This window comes from Crocodylus porosus, unplaced genomic scaffold (genome assembly GCF_001723895.1).
Source record: "Crocodylus porosus isolate Cpor-Errol unplaced genomic scaffold, CroPor_comp1, whole genome shotgun sequence".
In the NCBI taxonomy this organism is placed as follows: domain Eukaryota; kingdom Metazoa; phylum Chordata; order Crocodylia; family Crocodylidae; genus Crocodylus; species Crocodylus porosus.
The window spans coordinates 11,156,363-11,174,693 of NW_017728950.1; the positions used below are offsets into that span (position 1 = coordinate 11,156,363).

The 18,331-nt window shown below is 41.1% G+C and overlaps 1 protein-coding gene across 4 annotated transcripts in view; it reads left to right on the forward strand.

Moving 5' to 3' along the window:
- FBN2 (fibrillin 2) overlaps nucleotides 1-18,331 on the forward strand; it is a 283,527-nt gene that overhangs the window by 178,561 nt on the left and 86,635 nt on the right. For all 4 annotated transcript variants that reach the window (XM_019554934.1, XM_019554938.1, XM_019554937.1 and 1 more), the window contains 7 exons: nucleotides 5,108-5,335; nucleotides 9,800-9,925; nucleotides 11,403-11,531; nucleotides 13,017-13,142; nucleotides 13,683-13,808; nucleotides 14,697-14,819; nucleotides 14,932-15,057. In XM_019554934.1, coding sequence (XP_019410479.1) covers nucleotides 5,108-5,335; nucleotides 9,800-9,925; nucleotides 11,403-11,531; nucleotides 13,017-13,142; nucleotides 13,683-13,808; nucleotides 14,697-14,819; nucleotides 14,932-15,057 — 984 coding nt within the window. The remainder of the gene's footprint in view (nucleotides 1-5,107; nucleotides 5,336-9,799; nucleotides 9,926-11,402; nucleotides 11,532-13,016; nucleotides 13,143-13,682; nucleotides 13,809-14,696; nucleotides 14,820-14,931; nucleotides 15,058-18,331) is intronic.

Here is an 18,331-nt window from a genome sequence, read left to right on the forward strand (position 1 = left end):
CTGCTGCCTGGATGGTGGGTGCTGAGGTAACTCAGCATGTGCTGGCCAGACTTCTTGCACGCAGCTCAAAATGACCCATCCCCACAGCTTACGGGGTTTCTGGCCAATGCATGCTGAGTTGATTTGAGCTGCTGCCCCAGCAGCAGATGCCAGAGCAGTCTGGTACACAGCAAGGGACCCGGCCAGACTGCCAGCATGCAATGAGTTGCTTCAGCACCTGCTGCTGGGGCAGCAGCTCAGAGCAACTCAGCATATGCTGGCCAAGAAGCCCCTCTGAGGTCTGCTCTGAGGTCAGTCCCTGGCTAGCACCTGCCGAGTCATTTTAAGCTGTATGTGGGGTTTTCAGCTGGAAGGTGCCGAAGCAACTCAGCACACACTGACAGGCAGCAGCTTGGAGCAAAGCAACCCTGCACAGAGCAGCCAGGAACCCTGCATACTGAGGGGAGCTTGCATGCCCTCTGCTGACTGGCCCCATGCATTTTCTGGTTTCAGGTAAGTCGTATGCGATCATAAGATGAGGCTTAATTTTCCCTATGTTGAATGGGGAAAAGGCCTTGTCTTATAATCGAGTAAATATGGTATGAGTGGTATGTTTTCTGAGCTTTTTGAACAGAAAATAAATAGGCATCTTCACGTGATATAGTTCACTGGAAAACATGAGGATTTTTTTTTAAAATGACCGTGTTTATTTTTGTGTTCTAAATTGTTTGTAGTAAATTTGCATGGTAAATCTATTTGACTTTGAAAGATTTTTACAGAAAATACCTCGGCAGTTTATCTTTGTTATTTTTAGCTCTTCTATCATCTTCAGTCAGGCTTCACTTCTCATGCTGAGCAATGAAAAGTCTACAATTATTTTTAACTTTTCATAAACCTAAAGTCTAGTCTCATCTTTTATAGGACAAACTATTAACATATATTTTTGTTTTGGAACAATAGATTAATTTTCTCTCCATCTCAACTGAATGGAGAATTTTCCATTCTGAATGCCATTAATAAGCAGTTGTACAAATTTATTCTCATGTGTTTTTCCTGTGTGTTCCCTTTTTCTGTAGAATACATCATGTTTCTTACAGTTCAGTTCAGCTCCTGCTGATGTCAGTAAGAAACTTTCCATTGACTTCAGTGGGAAGTGGATTAGGCCTTAAGGCTCAACCCTGTATTAATGTCAGGAGGAAAAGTCCTGTTTGGATTCTCACTGATTTGCCCTTCAGGTTTCAGTCCAGATGCCTGGCAAAGTAAATTCCTGGTGGGAATCCAAAATTTGAAAGGAAAAGTAATAAAATCTAAGTATTATGAACTCATAAGACTAGAGTAGACGTTGATGTCGCCTTGCTTGCTAGCAGAGATAAAAGGATATAATTTTAAGATAAAGCCAAACTTTGTGCAGGCACATATTTTATTTATTTTTTAGATTTCTATGCAGTCTTTCCCAACAAAAGCTGGAGGACACAGAGACAAAATGATTAATAAAAGCAAGGTGAATATTAAAATAAAATATAAAACAAAATCTCCCTAAAAATATCCCGGCTTGACCTTGCTCGCTAAACACCTTCCCAAATAGGAAGGTGCTACAGTGCTTCCAGAAAATGTCCTGGCTCAGTCCCTTCTTCAGTGCAAAGATGTGGTAACTTCCCAACCTCTTTTGATGTGTACAGTTTGGTAAATACATGAAAGAAGTAAAAATTTCCAACATTCCAGAAGTCATCTGATATTTGGTACCCTGTGATCAGTGGAGTCCCTCAGGGCTCTGTCCTTGGACCTATATTGTTCAACATCTTTATTAACGATGTGGACATTAGAGTCAGAAGCGGACTGGCGAAGTTCGCTGATGGTACCAAACTTTGGGGTAAAGCATCCACACCTGAGGACAGGAGGTCGATCCAGGCTGACCTCGATAGGCTCAGGAAATAGGGTGGACGAGAACCTGATGGTGTTTAACACTGAAAAATGCAAGGTTCTCCAATTGGGAAGAAAAACCTGCAGCATCCTTAAAGGCTCGGTAGTGCTACGCTGGTTAGCAGTACAGATGAAAGGGACTTGGGGGTCATGACTGACCACAAGATGAACATGAGACTTCACTGTGATGCTGCAGCTAGTAAAGTGAGCAAAACGCTGGCTTGCATCCATAGATGCTTCTCAAGCAGATCCCAGGACAACATTCTCCCCTTGTACTCAGCCTTGGTGAGGCCACAGCTGGAATATTGCGTCCAGTTTTGGGCTCCACAATTCAAAAAGGCTGTGGAGAAGCTTGAGAGAGTCCAGAGAAGAGCCACACGCATGATCAGAGGTCAGGAAAACAGACCTTACGACGACAAGCTGAGAGCCATGGGGCTCTTCAGCCTGGAAAAGCACAGGCTCAGGGGCGATCCGATGGCTACCTGTAAGTTTATCAGGGGTGATTACCAGGATCTGTGGGAACATTTTTTCACCAGAGCGCCCCAAGGGATGACAAGGTCGAACAGTTATAAACTCCTGCAAGACCATTTCAGGCTGGACATAAGGAAGAATTTCTTTACTGTCCAAACCCCAAAGGTCTGGAATAGCCTGCCATTGGAGGTGGTTCAGACACCTGCTTTGAATGCCTTCAAGAGAAATTTGGATGTTTATCTTGCTGGGATCCTGTGATCCCAGCTGACTTCCTGCCCCTGGGGCAGGAGGCTGGACTCAATGATCTTCTGAGGTCTCTTCCAGCCCTAATGTCTATGAAATATGTGAAAACATCTTGGAGATAACCAAGTCTTCAGTAAATGGTATCATGTCATAGGAACATTCCTTATCATTGTTATAATATCAGTTTTTCCATTCTGAATGCATTCTGAATTTGTTAGAGGTTCTGGATTCTTGTGGACATAAAAAAAAACCCACATGTAGGCTAAAAATCTCATTTAGGAGGTCATCTACACTTAAATGTTATCTTGATTTAATCTTTTTTTCCCCAAAAGTGCTTCAGTTATCTTTTGTTCTGAGTGAATAATGAATAAAAAATGGGTAAGGGGTAGACTTTAAAATGTTTTAATATTGTGTCTTGGGAGATTGTTGGGTATATGTCGAACACAGTGAAAATTACTTTGAACAAAAGGTGCCCCAGGGTGAGCTTGAAAAGCTGTTACCTACTGGAACTGTAAACAGTAGTAGGTCTGTTACCTACTGGAACTGTAGTAATACTGTAACATTTATACAATCAACACTAATCAAATCCAATGTACTATATTTACTCCAATACAAGATGAGGTTTTTCCCCCTCAACTGGCATGAGGAAAAAAGCCCCTCATTTTATAATCATATACAAAGAAGTCTTACTAAAAACTTTATCATTAAACTGCTGCAAAAAGCGGCATGTGCTTAACAATAGAAACCAACTATGAAGTTGATTCTAACTTCTCTTTATGTATATAAATAATTTGTATCTGAGGCCATATTAGTCAAAACTAATTCCAAATCCAAGAGTCCAGAACCGTAAGTGGCCCTATTACCAGCAAACATCCTCCACCTGCACCTGGGGCTTCAGATGTTTCCAAAACCTTTGGCGGGCATCCTACTTGCAGGCCCAAACCCAGAGGCTTGGGGTTCGGATGCCCTCAAGTTTTGCTTGCCCTTAGCCATAAGGCCCTCAGAGGAAGCAAGGGAGGAGACTTCCATTTGAAATTGATTCTACCTTTTTCTTTTTTAATTAAAATATACTATATATAGAGAGAGTTATATATACATCCTCTACCGTAAGCTTTCCTTCACACATATTAAAACTGCATTAAGAAACCCACGCATCCTGTTACAATAAGTGTACCCAATCCCCTGTGCCCCTGCGCACTCTCCCTCCACCCTCTCCTACCCAAATCACAGTCCTTTAGTCCAAACCCCAATTTGAAATTTACATTCTCAGTTCATTTACTGTCCTTGTCGCTGTCACTTCTGCTGCTGATCCTGTTGTAGTGTTCCTTGTTGTCTCCAGGTCCAGCTGCATCACTATCGTCTTCGTTGTCTTTGTTGACTTCCCCTCCTACGGTCTTTGAACAACCTGTGCCAGGTGTCACTTTTCCAGATGAAGTTGGCTACTTCCTCTTCAGCCTCATGAATAGATTAGTGTAACCCCTCTGAATAAGATATATGGTAATACCCATCAAGTGCAGTCCCCCTTGCCACTGGCTCTACTTCCTCGTCACTCCCACAGCTGAGCTGTGCCTTTCTTTCCCATTTCCAATGATTCCTGTTTCTGCACTAATCTTAAATGCCTGCCAGACATCATAAAACAGGGCCCCAGACTGTTCATCCAGAATCACTGCCTGCCCTGCCCCCCAGGCTGTTGCATATGATTAGTGTAGCCCTGCCCTCCATGAGATGAAGCTGGACCAGGTTGTCATATGCCTGGAATGCAGTTGACTCTGGTGAGGCTCAGCCCAATGAACAATGTGGTAAACCACGATCCTTTGGCCTTTGATTAATGTCATGCATAGTTTTTACTACATATAAGTACATATAAAAAAGATGCTTAAAAGTGTGTTTATGGAGTACTTGTGCTAAAAATTGCAGCAGTTTCAAAAAAAACCCAACTAACATGAATCAATGATGGATGAGCTAAATGTATAAGTACTGTATGTAAATTGCTATATCCATGGTTAATATAAAGGTAATTCTTTTCAAATTTGCTGCTTCTTTCCATGTACTCATGGAAGGCAAGGTCTGACAGATGAGGGGGAAGGGACTGCTATGGGAAAAAGTTGGAGGGAAGCAGAAAGCAAAGGAACTACCTGACCCCCAAGATTTATTTTCTCTTCTGTAGCAGTGGGAAGAGGACTTAATTCAAGGCAAACCTCCAATAATTATATTCCATACCTGCAAAATTATAACAAATGTATACCTTTCTATGTATAGAATCTAATTATTTTGGGGTCATCTTACAATTGGGACTGTCTTCTATTTCAAGTTAATACGGTAATCCCAATGATACACAAGTCCCTCAAGTAGAAATTTGTTCTTTTGCTTTCTTTGGAGCTGTAAACAGCTGAGCATTACACCTGCATAACTCAAAAATAACTCCTAACATTAAGTGTATCAAGTGGTTAGTGTATAACACAACATACTTGCCTTTGTTTTATAAAATGTATAGATATCCGCATGGAACAATGTTACTTGAAGTGGGACGAAGATGAGTGTATTCAGCCTGTACCTGGCAAATTTCGTATGGATGCCTGCTGCTGTGCTGTTGGTGCTGCTTGGGGCTCAGACTGTGAGGAATGCCCTAAGCCTGGCACCAAAGAATATGAGGCCTTGTGCCCCAGAGGACCTGGGTTTTCTAACAGAGGTGACATTCTAACTGGCAGGCCATTTTATAAAGGTAAAGTTTGATTCCTCTCTTACTGGAACTGAAAAGTGCATTTTCTGTATATCTATGTAGACTCTGATATGCTCTTTAAAGGAAAGCACCGCTGTTTTTATATGTGAAATGTTTAGAATTAGAGATACCAAGCATGTAGCTTTAATAATCAAACAATACATTTTACTGAAGTTCTTCTTTGTAATTCCCATCTATGACCTTTTGTGATCTTATTGCATGAAGACAGCAATTTTCTGTGATAGAAAGAAACTGGAATCTTTCTCTTTTGTGCTTTACCATGACCTGAGCTCTTTCTTTCCCATCTTGTCACTGTGATCCAGGCTCTTTTCCTCTGCCTGAATCTTGCTTGGACATGGACAATCTAATGTCTCTAATAACTGTGGATTTCTACATTAGTCAACCTGCCCCCTCTTTGCTTGTATTAGTTCATGTATTCATTCCAACAGCGTGTCTGTTATAGACAGGTAGTAAATACCTGCTGCCTTAAAGAGATGACAATTTAGGTTAGACATAGCAACTTGAAAGCTTAATAAAGAGTGGTGATCAAGGAGGAGAGACAGTTAGTAGCCTGATTTTTTCAGGGCCTTAAAGGGCAAGAAGCTTGAATTTGATAAGATTTGAAAGGAACCTAGCAAAGAGCTCTTACGGGTTGACATGTTGAGAAAGACATGAAAGGGGGGAATATTTTGGACAGAGCAAAGTGAGAGTAAGATGAGAATGTAGGAAGCCAGAGATGTTAAGATATACAGTGCAAGAGATTACTGCAAAGTTTGTTGAAATTGTGACTGATAAGGGATGTATGTATTTTGGAGACGTTGTAGAGGTTAAAACACATAATTTAGAAGCAGCATTAGTTTTGGACAAGAAAGGAAAGTGTATCTAAGATGGTTCTGAAGTTATATTTGTGACCGGAAGGACAGTGGAATTAATGGTGAAAGAAGAAAGCCCCCTTTGTTTAAATGACTCCGGTTTTCTCCAGAAGCTGAGGATTGACAATTGCTTGAAGGATTAAAGATGAGGACCCAAATAGAGCTTCCCTTTTGGTGGGCATTTTGAGCCATTTATGTAGATATTTAGATCCTTCTCCTAACTGAACCTCACTAGATCCTTCTGAGCATGTTATGAGTATCTACCATGAAGCAAAGTTGTAGCCTGGAAATGATGGTTTATGCAGTGGAAGTACCTGCTATGGCCACTTGCACTCTCTTTGATATTGTTCTGCCCCACTAAGTTCATAAACTCCATGGAAATTCCAGAAATGTTAGTCACAGAAAGCCATGACCAAGTATAGGCAGAAAGAAGAGGAGGAGGAGGAGGGGCCTCACACCTTTTCGCGTAATGATTAGGGAGTGAGGGACCCAGGTTTAAGTGCACCCCCTCCACCAAGAGGGCTTTTGAATCTACATGTACTTCCCAGGCAATGAGTATTCACCAACCCCTTGTTAAAGCTGGCTCAGTGGAGCAACAACTGTCCCATTGCTCTCTATCCATTTTATCTAATGACTTTTAAATGCAAAATGCAGAAACAGCATTGGAGAGAGAGGCCAGAATTCAGAGCCCCTACGCTATCAGGGCAGTGCCCATTTTACCAAAGCATATTCCCTCTGGCTTGTCCTGCTTCTGGTTCCATGTATGTTATCTTATTTTCTACCCAATGGAACCACTTCAACAAGAAGGATGGAGGAGGGGGCATTAGGCAAAATATTGCTATGTGCTTGGAGGGGATATGTGTAGCTAGAAGACAAGGGACAATGTAGCCAGTAGGGCTGTGTGGAACTTCAGCAGCCATTTTGTTTCAAAGGTGTTTTGGCCAGTTTTGGCACCCAAAACAATGAATCTGAAACAAAACAGAAGGCTCCGAAACATCTCTGAAACTAAGCAAAACCATCCAAAACATTTCAGAAGTGATTCAGATGTTTCAGAATATTTCAGAGGTGGGCTTGCAGGGAAACAGAAACAGAAGAGGGAAAGGGAAGTGCGGGGAAGGACTGCTCTGATATTGACATCTGTAGGCCAGTGTCTGCGATCTGTCCCTGAGGTCCCTTCCAATCCCCATGCTCTAGGGGAGGGACGGCAGCCTGCTGTCATCTTGCACATAGATTTGGGGGCACACAACCCCCAGGAGGAGTCTGGCATAGCCCCGCAGCCCTCCTGGGAGGGTGCAGGTCCCCAGATCTGCGTGTAGGGTGACAGCATGCTGCCACTGCCAGCTAGAGCAGTGCTGTCACCAGTCTTCCCCATGCTCAGCATGGGCTGCACTGAGTGCTGGTCCCAGCTAGTGGTGGCAGCCGGCTGTCATCCTGCGCTAAGATCCAGGGACCTGCGCCCCCTGGAAAGGGTCTGGCACAGCCCTGCGGCCCTCCTTTTAAAGTGCCAGGAGGCTGGGCCCGGGCGAGTGATGGGGCTGGGTTGGGCAGCCATGGGGGCTTTTCCTGTGGCTCCCCACACACAGCTGGAGGAGCCCTGGGAGAAGCCCCCATGGCTGCTCTGACTGGCCCTGGCCCCAGCCTCCCAATACTTAAAAAAATAAAAATAAAACAAAGCCCTGTACTCACTCACTGTAGCAGCAGCGATTGGGGCCTCTGAGGGCTCATGGCAGAGGCCCTTGTGCAGCATGGGGCAGTAGGGGACAGTGGGGACGGCCCCCCTGCTTGGCACCTGTGTGGCAGATGCTCCATGGCACAGGTGCAGTGTGGCTCTGTAGGGTGCTGCATATCATCTGGGAGCTGGTGCTGAGCAGTGCTGGGCTCAGGGTAACTGCTGCAGCCACCCCAGCTCCCAGATTGCATGTATCGCCCTGCTGAGGTGTGCTGCACCTGTACAATGTGACAACTGCCACATGGGTGCCAAGGGTGGGGTGGGGGGGTGATCTCCACTGCCCCGTGCTGTGCAGGGGGGTTCAGCCACAAGCCCTCAGAGGCCCCAGTTGCCACTGCTGCAGCTGATGAGTGCGGGGCTTTTTTTCTTTTTTTTAATTGCCAGGAGGGTGGGGCCAGGCAAGGGATGGGGCTGGGCAGGGCAGCCATGGGGGCTTCTCCCCACCCAGGGAAAGGCAGGCACAGCTGGAGGAGCCACAGGAGAGCCTGCAGCCGCCTGGCTTTGCCTGCCTCTCCCCGGTTGATCTGAATCTCTGAAACAGCACCAAAACTTCAAAACAGATTTGACCTAATCAAAACAGAACAGTGATCTGAAACACTAAAACGAATCATTGTCCCTCCAAAACAGCCGAATCCAAAACAGAGACAAAACATAGCCGTTTTGCACAGCCCTAGTAGCCAGATAATCAATGGAAAATAAAATGATTAAGCCAGTTTTACTCCTCTCAGGAAAGAAATGGTTCCCTCAAAACACTGAGTACATCCTTTCTTTTCAGATAATAATTTCATATTTTAGATACAAGGTGAAATAATTATGAGACTTTTTAAAGTATTGGTTTCTTTTAAATAAGTGTCTACACAGCAAAACTTTTTCCTTCAAATATATCACGTTGCTTGAGGGAATTTGGAGTTCTGCTTTGCCAGTAATCACTGATTTTGAAGTTACTCACCTTGGAGGGAAAATTCAGCTCTTACATTCCATGAAAGTTTGCCTGAACAAGGACTGAAAATTTTTGTCCGGCATCTCTTCGCCTACCTTTTTTTTCTCCCTGCTGTCTTTTCTTGTACACTTTACACCGGCTGGTGTCTCCAGGCTACTGTTTTGTCTGATGATGGAAACACTTTAGATAAGGGCATTCATCCAGCAGAATTATACTTCTGAATTATTGTTAAAAGCTAACTGATAGCTGAATAGGGGCTGCCTGAGACTGACCCTTGTGAGACTATGTAGAGAAGTTGAGGCTGACAAGCAGTTTATTGGATAAGCCTTATGCAATATCTTGTTACAGTTACAGGGTTAGTACTTTGGAAAAAAGGAAGACTTGCTATCTTCATATAATCCAAGGAACTATTTTTTTGTCCCAAAGAAGAGAAGAGAAGTAGGAGTAGGCTCTTGTCACTTTTCTGCACTAGACAAAAGGTAATACGTGTATGTCTGAACACTCCTGTGGTGACTGAGAATTTTTAGGAAAGTTTATCTCTCAAAGAGGTGTAAACTAACCAAGTTACACCTATGCTAGTATGGCTCCATGTTTCCTGTTACCCAGGTAGTGCCTTACAGGCTCAATTTATTCTATAGAGTTTCTTTTTAAGTCTTCCTGAAGGTTTTTTTGCTTTGTTTTGAATTCACAATCTCATAGTGATAGCTGAAAATCATTTTCTAGAAAGGGATGACTTTTCAGTGCCTGCAAGAAGCTCTGTTTCACCCAAGTTTTAGTAAAATTTGTGGAGAATATCACAAGATCCTTGTTTGTTCAAATGAAAACTTACTGCATAATACCCACAGTGTTGGAAGGAAACTACCTCTCCACCGAGTTTATTGTTAAACAGATAAGTATTCTGTTTTCTCTTTTTTTTTCCTACATAGATATTAATGAATGTAAAGTGTTCCCTGGTATGTGCATGAATGGTAAATGCAGGAATACAATTGGAAGTTTCAAATGCAGATGTAACAATGGGTTCGCTTTAGATATGGAAGAAAGAAACTGTACAGGTAAGTCTTACATTTTCCAGTTTAAGGAAAGCTTAGTTCTTTTTGCTCAATAAAGTAATCTGAAAATTTGAGGTGGTTCAGATCTTGTACTTTTTTAGAACTTTCCCTTACCAAGAAATAAGAATTGCTAAAGATAACCTATTGTGAAGAACACACAAGTATTCCATCCAATAAATGATTCTCTGATAATGGTAACATTCTTTTAATAGATTCCCATACCCAAAAAATTTGTTAAATTACGGTTAAAGATGCTCTAGTCAATTTCCTGTCAATGTGACTCCCTCAAAATTAATACAGTTATCAGTTAAAACAACATTAACATTTATATTGATACAATTCACATGCCTTATCTTTCAGTCATTCAGTGGCACTTTAATTAGAGCAGTTCAGGGAGCCACTTTAATTAAAGTGCTGATGTGTCTTGTGTATCAGTGTTCCTGCACTTAAAAATGGTGGTGGGGGCACTTGAACTAAAGCTAGTTCGATGAGCTTTAGATAAAGCACCCTTGCCACCATTTTTAAGCGCGGGCATGCTGATACATGAGACACAAGAGGCTGCTGGAGCACAGCAATTGCTACGCTCCAGCAGACTGGATTAATCAAATCTGCTCTGATGCACTGGAATTCCAGCATGTCGAAGAAGGCTCCACACTTGTGTCTAACCATCTATGATGTTTGAGTAGTATAGCATGTGAATCGAGGTTGTTCTGGATGTTACCTACTTTTTATTTTATTGATGAAAAGTACACTTGGGCAACCTTAATTCTAAATTAATGAGTGTGTGTCAGATTTTTTTTTCTCACAAAGGCTTTTCTCCCTTACGGTTTTGCATATCTGCATGTGGTGTATGAATTACAGGAGGCTAAGGGAAAGTGAAATAGAAGGAAAAGAAAAGACTTTTACATAAGAAAAAAAGTACAAAAACTCAAGAGTTTAGAACTCTATTTCTTTTCCAGTCCACTTTTGTTTCTCCTCATCCCCAGTCTCTCAGCTCTGTCTGCCCTGATATATGTGCCTGAACTACTTAGTCAGAACCCTGCTTCCCACCATGTCCTGACTACCTCCATAATACAATCCTGCAATTATCTTTATATTCCCTGGTATTCTTCTCACATCCTCCTTGTCGTTTTATCTATGAAGTCAACTAATACTTCCATAGAAATAATTCCAAGAGATGTGATAAATACATTGAATAGTTCTCAAACTTTGGAATTTTTGGTGGTAGCTATTGCATAATTATCACCCTGTAAAATACATGATCTTAAAATGATACAAAATGAAAACAGCCTTGATGCTGTTTCAAAGCTTAGAATTTTTAATTCACTATAATCATTTTTTTAAAAATATTAAGTATACTTAGTTAAACATTTAGGTGCATCACATGAGATTTTATTGGCATGAGTTTTCCATTTGTTGAAGAAGCAAGATTCATCTTAAACTGTATTTGGTGTTTCTGTCTTTATGTAATGTGAAATAGACATTGATGAATGCCGTATCTCCCCGGATCTCTGTGGAAGTGGTACTTGTGTCAACACTCCAGGAAGCTTTGAGTGCGAGTGCTTTGAAGGCTATGAAAGTGGGTTTATGATGATGAAGAACTGCATGGGTAAGCATTGTCAGGAGGTATTGTAGTTTTTCTGTTCACTGTTTCCTGGGCATGATGTTCTAAATGCATGCATTGATATGCTAATTACCCATGCCATGCACACCCTTTTCCCATAATTAGCCCTCCAAACTTGGGGTGCATGTCTTAAATGGGAAAGCTTATTTTTCTGTCTCCAGTGGAAGCATGAAGGGCCTATAATGGCTACTGTTTTGCTTCCTTCTCTCCATGTGGCCAGCTATGTGGAGGGGGAGCAGAGTCCAATACTGAAAAGGCTAAAATTAGCTTTTGCTTGAGCAAAAAATGGAGGATAAGTGAACCAAAGAGTCAGCTCTGTCCCTGCTCCATGCAACTATTATTCTGGAAAAAAATCCTTCTTTCTTCATTTTGCCTTCCCAAAACAAAGTGCATGTCTAATTTGGAGGGATGTGAAATGTAAGAAAATATGGCAATAGACACAAGTACTGTGACTGCTTGCACAAGTCTGGTCTATGACTCTGCTATGAGGGAGGGACTGGGGCAATGCTCAGTGTCCCAGGGTAAAGTGGGGACAGAGTCTGCCAGCACAAAGTAGAAGCTGCAGTGAGTGGGGAGCAGAAGCCAGAGCGGAGGAGAGAACAGAGGTGTGAGTGGGGAAAGTGGGGAGCAAAGGGAGCAAGTGGGGTGGAGGGACTTGAGGCTGAGAAGGGGGTGTGGGAGATGGGGGTGGGGGGGAGAAGGGAGTAGAGACTGGGGTGGAAAGCCAAGGCTGGGGGAGAGGTAACAGGGGGAAGGCACAAGCAGGGGGCAAACTGCTTGATCTCCTCACACTACCTGCCTCCTCACTGCCTGTCCCCTGCAACAGTGGGAGGAATGAATTATGGACAAGCCTCCAGTAATTCCATTCTATGCCTGAAAAATCACAACATATTTATATGTTTTCCATGTATATAATCTAATTATTGAGGGGTTGTCTTGAACTTAGGATCATCTTACATTGAAGCACATACAGTATAAATAACAGCAAGCAACTTTTTCAAATATACGTCTGAATGTGTCCATTTTGATACATGAAAATTTGCATGTGGAAAATCAATCAGTTTTATTCACAGACTTTGATGCGCAGGTCTCTGTATGCAAAAATAATCCATCTTGCACAAATGAAATCATAGAAATACGATTTCTGTTTAGACACTTGACAGCATTTAGAATACTAAACAGAAATTCTCTTTGCCTGCTTTTCTTTTTTTTCAGATTATCTACTGAATGAAGAATTGCATAATTATTTCTTAATAATCAAGAAAACAAAACTCTTTCAAGATCTATCGTAGTTTCTTTGCCTAATCTGTTACGAGAAATGAGAAAATAAATAATTGTTGCTTCACTGTAGCTGCTTTCTGCTCTATGAATCTCAGATTCTTAATTGTGTCCAGATGTTGATATTTGTTTTCCTGTTCTTTTTCCCTCACTAATTATTCTCTTTAATTGTTTCTCATGGTTTTCTTTTAGACATAGATGAATGTGAACGTAACCCTCTCTTGTGCCGTGGTGGAACTTGTGTGAACACAGAAGGTAGCTTTCAGTGTGACTGTCCTTTGGGACATGAACTGTCGTCATCACGTGACGAATGTGTGGGTGAGTTTTAGCTGCTTGCATGTGGTGTTTATTTGTGCTATGGGAACTGTCTGTTGTTGAGAAGGAGGGGGCCCCAGGAACATTTGATGCAAATTTATGTTTTATCTTGTTGATGAATTCTTTTGCTTTGAAACTTCACATCCTGATCCTGGAAGATCTTCAGGACACTCAGCACCATTGACTTCAAGGGGTGTCGGGAGTCTCTGTGGACTTTGCATATGTTGAATGCCACACTAGACTGAACACAGAAATTATAGAAGCATTTTGGCCACTTTGAATTCAAACGTGAAAAAGCACAGAGTACAATTTTTTTCATGTAACCACGAATCAGATATTAAGTTCTATAACTTAACCTAGCTTTTATTTCTGTAATTGGAATTCTTTGCATTTTTCTCTTGTTTCACCACTTCACTGAAATGGGTCACCTGTTCAATTTCAGTGTTTTGGTATATATCCACTTAGAGGTACTTTAACAAATAGTAGCCATTACAAAACCAGCCTTTTGAAGGACAAGTAATTGGAGCAATTCTTCTTTTTCAGATATAAATGAATGCTCGTTGAGTGATAATCTCTGCAGAAATGGCAAATGTGTAAACATGATTGGAACTTATCAGTGTTCTTGTAACTCGGGATATCAGGCTACTCCAGACAGACAAGGCTGTATTGGTAAGTATTGGATGCCTCCACCTTCCTACTTCTGTTGCATCTGTCTTTCTCTACTTTAGTCTTACTCTATTCATTGAAACAAGTAAGGACAGCTTTTTGAGAACAAACTAGTTCAATTGGTGACTTCTTCCAACATAGATGGAAGGATCACATTGTGTAAGTTTAAATATTGGGAAAAGAATTGCTTGTGTCCGTGCTGAGGTCTTGATTTAAGTGGGTTAATTTTAGCTAACATACAGGTGCCATTGCTAAATTTATTCTCTGAACAAAAACAAGAAAGAGGCCTCACTGCAATTTTTCTTGACTTTGATTATTTATACTCTGTCATGGACTGTAAAAAAAAATTTAAATGGTGCACTATCTCTGTAAATGAGTTATTTGTTAGGAGAGTTATTGCATGATTTATACCTACAATTCAGTAATTGAATAATACTGCATAAATTACAATTCATTAATTTATTTATGAGAACATTAAGTTGTTGCAATTCATAATATACAAATACTATGTATATGTATGTCTGAGAGAATTTAAATAATGGTAAGAAATTATGCTATGGTTCAAGACTTCACCAGGTGTTCCCATTTCAGGAGTTTTATTTCCATAATGTCATGTTTTATTTTCCTATGACCTTTATTTTTTACAGTACTAGTATTAAATATGAGCAAAGGTAAAGCTTAAAAGCAGCCACTTGCTTCCATAGATAAGAGTGAGTTGTGAAGGAGGTAAAGCTAAGTAAAGCCTAACTCAGAGTATATAAATTAAGACTACCAGTTCAGAATGAGATAATACTTAACATTGATTAGCTTGCAGTTAAAAGGGCAAGAGAAGATGGTTTTCCTCTGATGACAGCAGGGTTGCCAAATAATAAGTTGATGTTATTTTTACAGATATTGATGAATGCATGATCATGAATGGAGGCTGTGATACCCACTGTACTAACTCAGAAGGCAGCTATGAATGTAGTTGCAGTGATGGTTATGCTCTCATGCCAGATGTCAGGACATGTGCAGGTAAGGAAGAAGGGGACAATAATACTATTGTAATATTTGTATGAGATTCTTTTTTTAATCCTAACTTAATCTCTATTTATATATGTCTTACTCTTGTCTACTCTTACTCCAGATATTGATGAATGCGAAAATAACCCAGATATTTGTGATGGTGGGCAATGTACTAATATTCCAGGAGAGTATCGCTGTCTTTGTTATGATGGATTCATGGCTTCTATGGACATGAAAACCTGTATTGGTAAGGACCAAAAGTGGCAAGTTCAGTTATTTTACAAGTTGCTCTAATGCATGTGTTTTACTGATGAATTACTGGAAACGGAATAAAACTTCGTAACAAAAAAATTTAAAAGAAAAATCTGTACCTTTTGTAAGAAACATCCTGAGTTCCCTGTATTGATTCCATGAAGAGAATTAAAAAAAAAAATGATCATAGCACTAAAATCATTTAATGATAACTGTATAATTACTGCATCTTATTATCACTGAGGTAACATTATTTAGATGATTTAATTACAGCACTTCAGTACCTTAATTCTTAGAATCTCTTGTATGTGTCACCAGAATTCTGAATTGCTGTGTTTTTTATCTCTATGGCCCCCTCTACATGTTACCTGTATCATGCAATTACCAAGTTAATTGTGCAGTTAATTTAGACTGCCTACACTTGCAAATTAACAATCGCACAAAAAAAATGTCCAACCAGCTATAACATTGTTGCTCAAAAATGTGTAATAATTTTGTAGCTGGTTGATATCCAGCTTTAATTTGCATGTGTAGCAGGGTCTGCCCCTGTAGCTGGGATCTGTCTGGGCCACATGGGTTCACTATGTATAGTCAGGACTGGGAGTCCCACAGCTGAGGAGACTCACAGCCTCAGCACTTCTGGGCAACAGTGGACTCTTGAGTCTCAGCAGCAGCCTACAGCTGCCGGGACCCAGCATCCTTGGGTGAGCAACTCTGGGACCAGGCAGACATGGGGTGCAGCTGCAATCTCATGCAGTGCATAGGAAACCTGGGACATTCCTGGCAGCCCCATCAGCTGGGAACAGCCCTGGGAGCCTGCTTCTTGTTGGTGTAGAGGAGCCTGGGATTTTACTGCCCCTGCACCAGCATTAAGGCATGATGGGATCTTATTCACAATTCCACAGTCACACTTCCTGCCCAGTATATGTGGCATGTCTGGAGGTGTGACTATGTGGTTACCCATATTAGATCCCATCATACCTTTACCTGCACATGTAAAGGTACCCTGGCAAATGCTTTCAGAATTAGACCAGTGTTTTGTCTTGGGGGAACAAATTATGCACATGCAGGTACACAGATATAACACTTGCACAAAAATATTACAAAAATTAATAGTACAAAAGTTAAGGACGTAGTAGTTAGGAACTGAACTACCAGAACTTATCTTGACTTATTTTGAAGACGATTTTTAATGAAGACTTTTTCCCTCTAATTTAATCTGTTTAATCTATTTACCTAGTTATACTGTGTATTTATACTTACCTCGGTTTTATTAGTCTCCACTGTTTCCCTTTTAAACACACATTTATAATCTCTGTCCATTCCGATAAGACACAATTATTTTATACGTGATTTCAGATGTAGGGGTTAGTGCCATATATAACTGTGCCCCCTATTGCAAGCATCTGTCAAACAAGCCCTTCCATTTTCACTTCCTTGTTTTCATTCCACTAACAGCCCTCATTTTATGTATATGTTGGTCCTGCAGACTGAGGAGAAAATGGTTGAAAAGTGAGGTCTCCTTGGCCAGCAAGTGTCCTCTGCTCACTGAATATGAGTTTTGGTTCTTCATTTGCTAAAATGCTCACATCCTTCTGGGCTCTTGGTTGCAATCCAAGTCCACTGATCTGATCATTGTTTACCCAGCCAAATCAAAAGCCAGCATTGCTGTTTTCAGTGCTTCCCTGTTTCACATTGTTAACTCTGTTAATACAGATGAGAACAACTTTTCCCTCAGTTGTCCTCCCCTTGGAACACAGGCTGTGTTAGAATATAGTGCAGTACCAGTTTCTCAGTTTCAGACGTAATAGATGCTTATTAATTGCATCATCCACTTTGGCTACATAGATTGATAGTTGATAGTTGATACGGGAGAATTCCTCTGCTTAGTTTCCCTGGTAAAAAAAACTGACCGAGACGGTTAGTCACCCAGCTCCCTTCTCAAGGCCAGTCAACTCTGTGTTCTGGGTTTCCAGGCAGTTTATTTTTCATGGTGCAATCTTGTCCCCTCAGAAACAAAACAAACAATAAAAAACAAGTACGCAAAACAACAAAGAAACAGATAGAGAAACAAAAAACAGTTGCCTTTCCTCAGAGGGCAACCCAAGCTCTGTGCTTCTTCTTCATCAGCCTTCCCCTCTTCCTCTTTGCACTCTGCTCCTGGAGCTTTGGACCCTCTTTGTGGCTCCGCCTTCATTCACTTGTTGTTAGTTGCACGTCGCCCCCAGCCTTCAACCCAGATCACTCATGAACTGCTGCCTACCTATGCATGGTGCAGTACCTCCTTACACTTACTTGAACAGATATTTAAATGGGCAGTTAGGGGGCACCCCTATGCATGCATCTCAGCAAGTTCTGGTGACAGATAACAGCAGTTCACAGGGCAGCCCTAACTGATTGACCCAGACTGTAGAAACTACGGCACCTTAATGAACATGTAGACGTGCCTTCTGAAACCAAAAGAGTTATATTTATTCCCAACACCAGCAAAAAAAGGGCTTAAAGTTCCCCATATATGAGATCCAGACCCCCTCTCCAATTCACTTTAGTTAGGACATGTTCAGTGTGACCCTGGAAAAAGTTAGTCAATCTATATCTGTCTGGGAAGTCCCAGCAGAAGAGAAACACCAACATAAGAGTAAAAACGACTGGAAATCCTAAGGGACAACTCCCTTCTAAAGGAAAAGTTTCAGCACTGCTACTTACCTTAAAATTTTGTTTGGCTGTAATTTATATTTATCACTTTATTTTTCTCAAAGCAAAGCAGATACAAGCAATATCTTTTCATTCACACCATAGCAATTCTCTTTCATTGGTAGATTATGATTTTATAATTTGTTTTAAAAGGGTATGTAAAAACATTGGAAGACATCTTTGGAAGAGGCATTACATTTCTGCGTGTCTTGGCATCACAAGATTGTTTAGTATTATAAATCATAGTATCATTAGGTTTGCTTGTTCATCTGCTGGACATTTACCCGATTTTAATATTTGGCCTAACAGAGAAAGTTTGTTACCCTTCATAGTTCTAATCAACATTTCGAAAAATACAACTGGTTTTACCTAGATTTCACTTATTTCTACTATTATCATTTTAGTATTTTTCTCCCTGTTCCAGTGGTCCTCAGGAATATAGAAAATAGTACTTAATATTTCATAGTTTCATAGTAGCTAGAGTCGGAAGGGACCTAGGAAGATCATCTAGTCCGACCCCCTGCCTTGGCAGGAAAGAGCACCGGGGTCAGATGACCCTGGCAAGGTGCTCATCT